This window comes from Tasmannia lanceolata, unplaced genomic scaffold (genome assembly GCF_043159265.1).
Source record: "Tasmannia lanceolata isolate RefF3 unplaced genomic scaffold, GAP_Taslan_0.1 ptg000019l, whole genome shotgun sequence".
Lineage (NCBI taxonomy): Eukaryota > Viridiplantae > Streptophyta > Magnoliopsida > Canellales > Winteraceae > Tasmannia > Tasmannia lanceolata.
The window spans coordinates 17563166-17575843 of record NW_027518696.1 but is presented as its reverse complement, the minus strand read 5'-3'; the positions used below and the strand labels follow the sequence as shown (position 1 = coordinate 17575843).

The 12678-nt window shown below is 38.2% G+C and overlaps 1 protein-coding gene across 1 annotated transcript; it reads right to left on the bottom strand.

The window, feature by feature from the left end:
- Nucleotides 1-1992: 1992 nt before the first annotated feature.
- LOC143852673 (calcium-binding protein CBP-like) lies at nucleotides 1993-9650 on the bottom strand. Its single transcript, XM_077362198.1, has 5 exons — nucleotides 9086-9650; nucleotides 2956-3002; nucleotides 2696-2871; nucleotides 2460-2478; nucleotides 1993-2344 (listed from the first exon to the last, which is right to left on the bottom strand). The coding sequence occupies exons 1-5, from the start codon at nucleotides 9600-9602 to the stop codon at nucleotides 2240-2242; spliced, it is 864 nt and encodes a 287-aa protein (XP_077218313.1). The 5' UTR covers nucleotides 9603-9650; the 3' UTR covers nucleotides 1993-2239.
- Between the last annotated feature and the right edge of the window lie 3028 nt (nucleotides 9651-12678).

Sequence of the window (12678 nt, the reverse complement as noted above, 5' to 3'; positions counted from 1 at the left end):
TTTTTCCAGGTGGGGTTTGAGTTTTCCGTTTTAAAACGAGATATAAAACAAATATATTGATCCAATTAGCACAGGCAGTTGAATCAGTGGGCTAGGATTTTCTTCTCTAGAGGATTTTTGGGCCTACCCACAATGAGGACCTCATAATGAACGGTGCAGAGGGTGGTTTGCACTCTACTAGGGTATTTTTTTTTCTCTCAATTACAGACTGGGACTATGATCCCTTCTTCTGTAAGTAATGAAATGGATGAGACATGATGGCGTAACACATTGGTTTATTTGTTAAATACACCCGGACCATAAGGAAAATATAATCGCTGACCCCTCCCCCCCCCCCTTAAAAGGATAAAAAGGCCCTCCTTAACCCCTCTTTAATGTAAAACGTTAATGTGACCGGTACTTACTGGTTACAATTAAAGAAAAAGTAAGGAACATCTCTCTCTCTCTCTCTCTCTCTCTCTCTCTCTCTTCCCTGCCCAGTTCTTTTCCAAAGAGCTTCACAACTTAAAATGGCTTTCTTAAGGTGTCTACCGTATGAACAAAGCTTGGGATTTAGGTTTGTAGACAGTTTTAGTTCAGCTCCCTTTGAAGAAGCTCTCTTCTCTCTTATTCCCACCAAAGGATCCTCTTGACAAAGTTCTTCTCTGAGAAATGCTTCCAAAACCCATTTTTCAAATTCTCAAACTTCCCCTTCAAATACCCCCCATTTCTCACTGGAAAGACGCCATGAAACATCAGCAACTACCACAAATCAAACTCATTTTATTCATCTATGGAATTCAAAATCCTCTTCCATTTCTTCTCTTCCTTACTAGTCTACCACCGTTGGCACAATGGTTGGAGCGAAAAATGAGACCTCAGTAAATTGGGTTTTCAAGACCAGTCCTGCTACAAAATTCACACTTTCAAAAGATTTTCATTCTGTGACCCGCCCTATAACATTTTAGAATGCGAAGAAAGCTAAAGAAAACATGAGAGATAGACCCAGTTTTAATTAAGCAAGTTGCAAAGGAAACTCCACAAAAAGAGCTGTTAAGTTCCAATTCCCCGTCGATGGCTTTCTGGAACAGATACTGAATCTCAAGCCGTACCAAATCAAATGACAACTGCTCTTGAATCCTATTTGAGATCACCAAAGCTTACACTTGCAATAGATGTGGTGAGGGTAAAGCCGACTATTGTTGGAAGGATAGGTGAGGGTAAAACTGAGTATGGTTGGAAGGATAGGTGGGGGTAAACCTAAAGAGGCTTAAAGGGGGCCATTTTATCCTTTGAGGAGGGCGAATTTATCAGCACCCTAAAAAAATGAGAAACTGTTTGAAAACATTATCAGTCGACAGGCCTGTTTGGATTTGAAGAAAAATAACTTACTGGATCAGTTTTGGACAGGAAATCAATTCTGAAAATCCAAAACAGACTGGGCCTCTTTCTACATCGCTCTCTCCACTAGTCTCTCTTTCACACACATAGCGACCATTTGGATACATGGATTTTATCATCCAGGATTGTAAAAGCCTGGATTTTACAATACATCGATTATAAAATCTAGGCTATAGCTTATAAAATCCAGATTTTACAATACTAGATTATAAAATCCTTGTATCTAAGCGGGCCTCTAAGTGATTGATTTCACAATCTCCCTTCAGGTATTCAACTTTTTTTCCAAGTTTCATACAGCATATCTCAAACATGGTATTTGAACCATGGTTTTAAATTTCGATTTCGGCCGAAAGTAGTAGCAATAATTTCTTATTTATTTTTCGAGATTGTGGCGATGTTCAACCTACGATTGCATAGCTGAAATCCTGTAATATAAAATAAGTAATACTTTATTATATCTGAAATTTCAGCCAAAATTACCGAAATTTCGGTTTCAGTTTCACTAGATATTCAAATTTTCAGATTTCGGCCGAAATTTAAAACGATGATTTGAGTAGATGCTAATTGAGCTCTACAAAGTCTACGAAACGATGACTTGCAGCCTCCTCTAACTAGACTATTAAATCGAGTCTCTCTTTTTCTCGGTTGTTTTCATTCTTTTCTTATTGGAAACTCATACAAATGCTGTTTTTTCATAACCAAAACACACACTAGAAAGAAAAAAAAACAAGGGAAAAAGTCTCATCACACAAGACTCATAATGTAATGGACGTAGAGCCATTAAAGAAACAAAAAAGAAAACATAAAATCTCAGAAGACAAACACTACAAGACTACTAAGTACTAACCACTACTACTTTCTATGCAATGAGGAAGGGCAAAACGGTCAACATGAAAGTCTCGTAGCTGAAAGTCGCTGAACCACTGTAGGCTATGTCCTTCTCCTTAAACTTCTCGGTAAGCCCCTGCACCCAATAAATGAAAACAACATACATAAATAAAACTATATACATTCAATATTCCAAAAATTATACATATATATAAAAAAAAAGATAAATTTCCCATAAATTATTGACTTACCTTGACTGTAAGACAACACCTGCACAAGATTGAGACCGACAAAAAAAAAAGATTAGTAAAGGAAACAAATAAATTACCCATTACTATAATGACTAAAAAAATGAATATTTTTAAGCCCATAACACCCTCTCCATGACATGACACAATCAGGAAATTAAATGGAAATCAAAAGTATAATTAGAGGCAAATGAAGGAAGAGAATAAAAAAAAAGGATAATGATAAAAAGGAAACATACTCGATGAAGTTATCATATTCAATCGCCTTATTTTTCCCGGCACTACGATCATATTTGGACACAAGCAAGTCCAAAATGACAGGAGAGACTGAGAATCCGAGACTCAGGAGAGCATCTCGCAGCTCAGGCTCATCTATCTTGCCACTCCGATCCCTATCGAACCTTTCGAATATTGACTGATATTACCAATATAGAGTCGTCATAATAAATAAAATAACTCGGAATTATTAAATATTAATGAAAGATTGTTTGAGCATTACCCTCCAGTTCTGAAGACTGTAAAACACAGAGGTGAATTCCTTTGGTCCTGTAGTTAGGTGAAAATATAAAGATTGGTTATCTTCTAAGATATAATATCCATATCAGATACCTCACAAACCAAATCGAACTGTGAGCTTGATGAGAAAAAAAATGATCCATTATTACAGAAATATTGCTTTGATAATGACACTCTTGTCTAATTGTGACCTTGTTTGGATCATGGCATGCTTCTCTAAATTCCTTGTCATTACCACTTTGCAAGATCAAAGCAAAGAGTGTGTAGCAAGAATTATCTATCTGCACAAAAATCCCAAATTCCCATGGATTTCAAAATCGCAATAAAGTTTAAGCATTTATTACTTTCGATCTTAAACCAACTTGTCACTAAAAAATGGGCATAAAATTTGCTTTACGTCCATTTTACATGGAAAGAAATAGAGCCATAGAGGACCATTCAAAAAAGAAAGAAAGAAAAGGATTATAGCCATAGAGAAACAATCGGATACTGTAATCAAAGCAATCAAAAACAGGAAAGCACGATCATGGGCGACTCTATCAGGACATATTTTTGTTCTATCCTAACATTTCCATTGGTCAGACTTGGCTCAAGTAGCATTTGATGAGGCAAATGTTTGAAAAATTCAGGAAAAAGTCGAAACTATTCAAAAGAATCGCTTTTGTGAAGAAATCACAAATAATTAGAGATTTTTTAATAGAGAATGGATCTGTTAGCTACTGAGTAACCACATTTTATCTCCCAGTAAGCCTCATCTACAGAAAAGTATATCTGTGGTCCAATGGCCTAAGTTCTTTGTAACTATGAAATCGAGGGGTTTCATTCAAGTCCCAACTAATACCCACCACAGAGAAAGCGAATCCAATGAAAAAGCAGATACAAATCTGATTGGGGAATTTTTTTTTCCCCTAGTGGGAATAAAAATACTGTTATTGATTTTTTGAGAGCTCTCCTTCCCAGCCAGTCAAGGTGGACCCAGATGCTCTCATATCTCTTTTACATTATTTGCTGAATATAAAAAGGGTGGATGTAGTTGCCTTGTAGAGTTGTGGTGAATTAGAACTAAAGCAATCAATAGGTGTAATAGCAGTGAAGCAGTCACCACGTTGAGTCGTGGTAAGTAGTGTTTCGGTGTCAACTAAAGTAGTTTACCGGTGTGTAGTGTCAAGACAAAACTGACGCAGTAGGGTGTCATCACCGATATAGAGAGAAGAGTGCTAAATCCCAAGACTCTAGTAGGAAAAAGTGTTCTTTGTTTTCAAGTTGTTAGGTGGGGACAAAAGTCATGCCACATGGCAAATAAAGGAGAGACAAGGCAAATAGTCTCCTAGTAGTTTGAATCAAAATATGCAACCAAACACAGTAATAGATTAAGCGGAACCCCAAAACCTATGTTGCATGGATTCTTTACCCCCCTTCTCTATGCCAAATCCATGTCGACATGCGAATAGGGCATGGATTCGCGTGGGACACATACTGAATTCTTGTTGAGGCTGTGTCCCACATGAATCCAATTTTTTCATGCGGATCACTCTTTTACATGCGAATCCTGTATATTTTCCCTTTAAACGCATTTTCTTCTTAACTTTTTTTTACAAAGCACAACCTATCCTCTCTTAATAAAAACCTTAGCGCCTCGACCATCCACCCTTGAACATCGACCACCTTCTCCTTTCTTCTTTGACTCTCTTAATAAAAAATTAAAAACCCTAACATCTCGACCCCCACCCTCGAAATTTTCACGAATATATTATATAATATAAAATTTTAATTTTAATTTTATTTAACAAAAATAACGAATCCATGAATTCTGCCTTTTGGGGTTTGCCGAACCCGACACCTTGAATCTGTGTCAGATCCCGACACTTGAATCCCAATCCATGTAACACAGCCCAAAACCCTAGTTAACCACATAAATTGTGCCACCAAACAAAAGCAGGGAAGGGAAATGACAGTTTCACTCCCTTTTCCAAGTATTTCCATTCCCCCTCTTGTTTGTCTTAAAAAGGGGTTGTAAATCTGGAAAAGGATTTTGAAATGCCAGAAAGGAGATGCAAATTTGGTGAAGGTGTGAAAATGCTGAGGAAGGAGGTGGCAATCTATCATTGAAAAAAAAAGGTGGAAATCAGGAAAAGTTATATCACTTCCTATTCTTACTCATACACCTACTGCGAAGGAAGTGGGTATTAATTCTTAGCGAAAATAGCATTACCCTCCGGGTCCATTCCAATTGCAGTGAAACTGTCGTAAAACAATTTTTTTTAAGTATTACATAGTAAACTTTTTCACCATAAACTTTTTCTTCTTCGTTGATCCAATGATCACTAGCCTTACGACGTAAAACTTGAACTTCTCTAAGCCATCTATTTTACAGTAATTAAGTCAGTGGGCTAAGATCATCTCCTCTAAATGATTTTTGGACCATGGGCTATTGTCACGGGGTAAAATTCCTCCTAGGTACCACTTAATGAACGGTCCAGATAGTGCATATGGGCGGGCACCAATGCTTGACCATCCCATGTCCCAACATGGTAATTCATTGAGAATATATAGCTCTGCATCAGTAACTTTCCTACTGAAGATCAGCTTATGCAACCTTACCAAAAAGATAACAGCGTCTACTGCTCAATAGTAGTTTTATGGATGTTCTAACTAGGGCATAACTCAAGCTTCAAAATTCCCAACTCCTGGGAACTTTTTTTTTGTTAAATGTAATTCCAAGAAACTTCAGTACTAAAATATATTATTTTCTACATTTTAGTTGAAGCTTCCATTTTCAGACTTAATCTTGATCCGTACATACTCTATTATAGACAATTCAAATCATACCAGTTCTACAACAGAACCCGTACATATACATTAAATCCCCTTAAACAATAGTACCAAAAACTCATGGAAAATGAACAACGTAAGATAGAAGAAATTAACCCAACAACAAAGGGGTAAAGTAAATAAATGTGTTGAACAATGTAAGTAGGTTAGTTTAGACATTACTTGTATTAGTTAGGAGTATTGTAGTCATTGTATGTTGTTGCCCTAGTTTGGGCTTATATATACATCATATTCATGAGGAGCTACCTAGTGGAGACTCTCCATCTCTCCATTTCTCTTCTTCTTTCTCTTCTCTAACCCTAGATCACTTCTAACATGGTATCAGAGCAAAGATCCTTTGGAAAGGGGTAGAAGGAAAGAAGAAGAGTCTATCATCTCTCTGCCTTTATGCACAAGGTGTTGTTTCCTCTCTTTTTTCCTAAGATCTCTCCTCAAATCTCCCTAATCTCTCTCTCGGTATTCTCTCTCTTTCTCGCAACTCTCTCTCACACATCTCTTTTTTTCCATTTTCTTGTTTTTGGAGTTGTCGTAAATCACAAAGAAAAAAAAAAATCCTAAAATCTCTCCCCCAAATCTCTCGAAAATATCTCTTTCCCTTCTTTTTGGTTCTCCAAAATCTCATTCTTCTCTAAGTCCATACCCTTGTTGGGTTCTTTCTAGTTTCTTTCACTCCTCTTTATGTTTTAAATCCTTTCTTTCTTTCATGTTTTGAGTCTCTTCCTCCACTCCCACCCTCTCCATCCTAATCTTTGTCCTTTCTCCTCTAGATTCTTTGTCTTTTATGTTGTTCTTCAAGGTGCCCACCAAGTGTTCGGTGAAATGTCCAAAAGAGATTTGGTGCCTTGGACGTCTTCTTTTCGTTTCAAGTTGAAGGCCTTTTGTTTCAACTTGAGAGGGAGTGTTGTCATCTCTTTCTTTCCATTGTTTTGTATGTCTTTTGTGTTGATGTCATCTCTTCCTTTATATTGTCTGGTGTTGTCTTCTATGTCTTCTCATGTCTTTTATGTTGTTTTTCAAAGGTGCACACCAAGTGTTTGATAAAATGTCCAAGAGAGTTGTAGTGCCTTGTTTGTCTTTGTTCCTTTGTCTTCTTCTTCAAGGCGCACACCAAGTGTTCGATAGAATGTCCAAGAGAGGTGTGATGCCTTAGTTGTCTTTGTTTCGTTGCAAGTTGAAGGTATTAGACCTTCAATTTGAGGGGGAGTGTTCTATGTAGTTCTTTGTGTCTTTTCTTTAGGGGGAGAGTTCTTTTTTTTCTTCTTGATTTTGTCTTAATTTGTCTTCTTACTTGTCTTTTCTTGAGGGAATGTTGTCATCTTTGTTGTTTTTTTCTTTAGGGGGAGGGGAGTGTTGTCTTAGTTAGTATCATCTTTTTGTTGGAGTGCTGGCTTATCTCTTCGTGTTGTCTTCATATTGTCCTCCTTGCCTTGTCATGTCCGGGCTCATGTAGTCTCCCCTGAGGGGGAGTATTGTTGGTGATTATGTTCTTTGTCTCCTTCGTCATGTGTCTTCTCTTTCATGTCTTCTCTTAGTCTTGTCCGGCTTTATGCCTTATCCTCTCTTATCCGCTTTATGCCTTATCCTCTCATTTCCGGGCGATAGTTTCCATTCCTATCGTTAGTCGGCTCTCTTACAGGCGATGGTCTTTTCCCATCAACCTATCTTTTCCGGGAGATGGTGTCCCCATCGTTGGTCAGCTATATTTTCAGGCGACGATGTTCATGCCGTCGATCTTGTCTCCAGACGATGGTGTCCCCATCGTTGGTTGGTTCATCTTTTTCATCATTTTCTTCTTGTCTTCAGGCGACGATGTTCATGCCGTCGACCTAGTATCCAGACGATGGTGTCGCCATCGTTGGTTGGTTTATCTTTTTCATCATTTTCCTTCTTATCTTCAGGCGGCGATGTTCATGTCGTCGACCTACTCTCCAGATGATGGTGTCTCCCATCGTTGGTTGGTTTATCTTTTCCCTTTTCTTCTTATCTTTTCAGGCGATGATGTTCATGCCATCGACCTAGTCTTCGACGATGGTTTCCCCATCGTTAGTTCGTTATCCTTGTTCTCTCTCTCTCTCTGTCTCTAGACGACGGTATTCCCGTCGACCTTGTCTTCCCCATCGCTTGTTGGGCTGCTTCGCTGATGTTTATTGTGTGCACCTTTGGTGTGTCTCCCTTTTTTGTTCGATGGATCGTTGTTATTCCCCTGCTGAGATGCCTCATTTCGATCCTTCATGGTTCTAGACTTATTGCCAGGTTCTCATTCCGTGGGGGGGGGGGGGGGGGACCCGGTTATGACTGCTCTCGTCGTTGTGCTACCTCAGGGGGAGCTGCTCTTTTTTATGGCCGTAGTCCTTAGATCTCGATGTTGTTCATGGTGGCCTTTGTTTTTTGTTTATGCTTTTCATTATGTATGTACCACACAAGCTTAAGGATGAGTTTTATACCAAGTTGGATGTGTATGAGCTTAATGTACTTTTTTAATTGTTGATGTAGTTCTTTGTAGCAAGCTGGAGCTTCATAGTATATACACTCCAGCTTGAAGGAGAGTGTTGAATAATGTATTAGGTTAGTTTAGACATTACTTGTATTAGTTAGGGGTATTGTAGTCATTGTATGTTGTTGCCCTAGTTTGGGCTTATATAAACATCATATTCATGAGAAGTGATCTAACCCTAGATCACTTCTAACAAAATGCAACTACTGGCAAAAAAAATAAATCAGAATCTTCAAAAACGAATGCAGAAACCTAATATAGAGAAAATCAATCACCAAGAAACCTGATATAAAGAAAATCAATGAAATGCATACCAACACACTATATAATTAACGACTGGCAAATAAAAATCAATCTTTGGAAACGAATGCAGAAACCCAATACAGAGAAAATCAATCACCAAGAAGCCCAATATAGAAAAAATCAGTCACAAATTTTTAGGTTTCTTGGTGATTTATTTTCTCAGTATTAGGCTTCTGCATTAATTTCCGCTAAAATGCGCTGAGCAGCAGGAGCCTTAATCCTTCATCCCATCAGAAACTAAAACCCTTAAAAGCAAAATCCCAGCAAAAAAAACAAACCCTCTATTTCTGTAAAAACTAAAATAAGTTCCTAATTTATTAACTTATTTAGGAATAAAGATCTAATCTTCCCTAACATACCCTAATCCATAACTCCCTAAACCCACTTCCCTAAATCTATTCTTCAAATCAGACCCAACCCAGAAGCGCAATTTAGACAAACCCTAGAAAGGGAATTCAATCTCAAAAAAAAAAAAAAAACTAACCGATCTTCCTTGTATTGGTGTTGGTGAAGAGATACATAAGGAGATGAACAGTCCTAAGACTAAAAGTCTGACTATATGACGAAAGTGCCCTCTGCAACTCCTTATCATCAATAAACCCACTTCCATCATTATCCGCCATCTGAAAACAAGACACGATGCTCGGGTCTGTGCCCGGCGGGAAAGCCGATGGCACCAGCGCAGCGAACGGGCTCCCGTACGGTGCTCCGCCTGCCTGAGGATAGCCGGACTGTGGTGCCGCCGTCTGGCCTCCCTGGTACTTGTTTTCCTTCGGGGGTTTCTGTCCCGGCGCACCGGCATAGGGCGCTGATGGCGCGCCGTACGGGGCTGACGGTGCACCGTACGGGGCTGATGAGCCGTATGGCTGAGCTGGAGCGTAGGGGGACGAGCCGTATGGCTGAGCCGGTGGTGCGCCGTAAGGAGCCGCGGTGCCGTATGGTTGCGCTGGTGGCGCACCATAGCCGTAGCCGGAGCCGGGGTTCTGTTGATGCCCTGCCATTTTCTTTGCTTTTTTGTTGTGTGTTTGAGAGAGAGAGAGAGAGAGAGAGAGAGAGAGTGGGTTTGATGTTATACGGAGAGAGGAGGGTGTGATGGGTTTGGTTCTGCAAATACACCTGAAGAATGAGAAAATTACGAAAAATGGACACAGCTCATATTTGACGTGGAAATTTTAATAGCTAGCTGATTTCACGTAACCCCTTTCTTTTGATACGTATTTTTTTTTTTTTGGAGTTTTTGTATGGTCCATTGTTTTCCAAAATGTACTGTACGGACCACACCGTAGGATGATCCAAACCGTCCGTTTGATGAGCCACAAACGTAAATAGGCTGTGTTTAAAAACTTGTTTTCATTGGATGATTACAACCCTCCTATCTATAGAGGTTTTCGTAATATGCAGTTCCTCTGTAGAACCGAGGGCTAAATGATTTTTTGGGGCATGACCTATTTACTTTGTGGCCCATCAGATGGACGGTTTGGATCATCCTGTGATTCCTTGTCAGTACTTTTTGAAAAGCATTGGATTATGTGGGCTTACCCCATGTAAAATCTCTTTATTTTGAACATGTTTCTTAGGCCAGACTTATATTAGCTTGACTTTGCACTTCTTTTTTTTATAAAATTTAAGTATTAATTTTTGCCTCACGAAATAATAAGCTTTATTTCAAAGAAATTATACAGAACTTTGAAAATTAAAAAAAAAACTTATTATTAAATTATCTAAACTACAATTGTTGAATGCTTATAAATAATGTATTTAGATTATATGTTGAGAAGCTCCAAGTAGAGAATAGCGAAATTGAAACCCTCTTGTTCATGGTGCTTTCACAGGTGTTAAATATTTAAAAAAAAATTAAATATAATGTAGTTAGCAATCTTCCTATTTACAATCTTCCTTGAAAAAAAAAAATATGAAAACAGTTTCAATTGTGGGAAGAAAACCATGGAAAATAATTTAGAAAATGCTGGAAAACTCACTTGGTCACTTTCCAAGGAAAAAAATTCTGAGAAATTTTCTCCCTTAATCCAAACACCACAGAAATGTCTTATTGCTAAGCAAACCAAATATTAGGATAATATTAGTCTAGACTGATTGGATCCTGAAGATAGTGTAGTCTAAATCACATTGCACGGTTTTAGGGGCCACCTATCAACCTAAAATGGCCTTGTAAAGCAGAACAAAAATGAACTAATAACCCAACTCTCACCCATGTTTTGATAATGCCACTCCTTAGTATTTCAAATGATGGTTGACAGTATTTTTGAGCTTTAGACTTTTAACAAGACGACTTGTGGAATCTTGAACATAAGTGGGTCAACCGTCCACACTTACTTAAGCCATTATTGGGTAGAAGAAAGATGTGATTTGAACTAGCCCACCGAGGCATTGGCTCTTCGGCATAAAGTCACGGGTTTGTCTCTGTTCGAGTGTTCGAATCTCGCCCCAGACTCACCTGATACACGTGGTGAGTGGGTCATTGCGTGTATCCGTAGGGGGTGTGGGACATCCTACTCCTACTCATAAAAAATAAAAAAAAACGAAAAGATGATGTGATTTGGACATGACCCTTCACATTTAATGAATCAAATTCCTTTTACTGTTCATTGCTACTCAATCATATTTAAAACTAGATTGGCTGTTCAAATTTTGAATGGAAGGGTACATCTGTTGTTCTGTTCGAGATTGAGGGTACTTCGGTACTTTCACTTGAAGATTTCTACGAATACTGCCAAAGGAAGAAGAAACACGTTTCCACATCATTTTTACGCGTTAAAAGTCGAAAAAGCAGATAGGCTTTACACACGTACGCTTTAGAAGACTTTCAAAAGATCCCTGCTAACTGGATCTGGACCGTTCATCTAAGCGACTTCTCAATTTGACATTATCAAAGGCCCTGATCATCCAACAGATCGTCATACATGTTCCTAATCCCTTTACCAGACCTTGTTAAAAAAGGATTTTTTTTTTAATTAGCATGTATGAGAAAATTTAGATTATTGATTTTCACGATCGAGCCGATCAGAGCCTTGTCATGGGACCCATGGAAATGACAAAAGCATCTTTTTAAAAAGGTGAGTGATAAATCGACTCCCAAATATGATAAATCGACTCCCCAAGGGTCTTTCTCTCTCCTCTGGGTTAGAGACAAAAAGAGGAGAGAGATAGACACATTGGGAGTCGATTTATCATTTTGGGGGGTGGATTTATCACTGCCCTTTAAAAAGGATTAAATTCTCTCCCAAATGTCATCAACACCAAAGCCAGCCATCTAGGAAGAGAAAAGCTAGCCGAGGAAAGGCAACAGTGCGCCCACACACATGCAAGAAGACATGAAAGAGAGTGGTAGTCATCCATGCCTAACATGTCTTTTGAGAAAATGGCAAATAATAAAAGAAGTTAGGGTAAAGAGACATGAAATATGTTATTACGTTTCAATAACTATTCATAGAAATGAAAGAGAGTGATATTCATCCATGCATGTTTATATACGAGATATTATGTACTACGCATAATAGTTAATTATACTCCTATCATGGGTAAATGATGATAATGAATATATGATACAATCATAATATGAATAGGTTATAGGTGTTTCAGAACTAATTTAATGAGATTAATACTCCAATAGAGTGATGAATTTAGACTTAATAAGGTCTGAAAGCTATATACGATTGGCATACTCATCTATGTGAGTCTAGTTGTAAGGCCGAAATCCGCCGAAATCAAATAAAATAATATTTTATCTCCTACAAAATTCGGCTGAAATTTTCGGAATTTCTCTGAAAGTTAGGAAAAATATTAAAAAATAAATCAAATCAAGATTTTTGGGTGAAATTCCTTAAATTTCGGGGAAAATGAAATTTCGGATTTCGGTCGAAATTTAAAACCATGGTTGAGGTTGCTACTGTGGGAAGCTGGGGCTACTCCTTATAAATACTCATGAAAACAAGACGAGTGTATGATCTTAAAGTGAAAAACTAACTAGAATTCAATTAATTGTATCTACTGTGTGTGTGATAAGATGAAGTCTGGACTAAAAAAACTAGGGTTGCAACATGGGTCGGGTTTTACCCG

Coding starts and splice junctions, on each gene's coding strand:
- LOC143852673 (XM_077362198.1), bottom strand. CDS start 9,602: ATGGCAGGGCATCAACAGAACCCCGGCTCCGGCTACGGCTATGGTGCG. Junction 3,003..9,085: donor CACCAATACAAGGAAGATCG/GTTAGTTTTTTT, acceptor ACCTAACTACAG/GACCAAAGGAATTCACCTCT. Junction 2,872..2,955: donor ACAGTCTTCAGAACTGGAGG/GTAATGCTCAAA, acceptor TGGTAATATCAG/TCAATATTCGAAAGGTTCGA.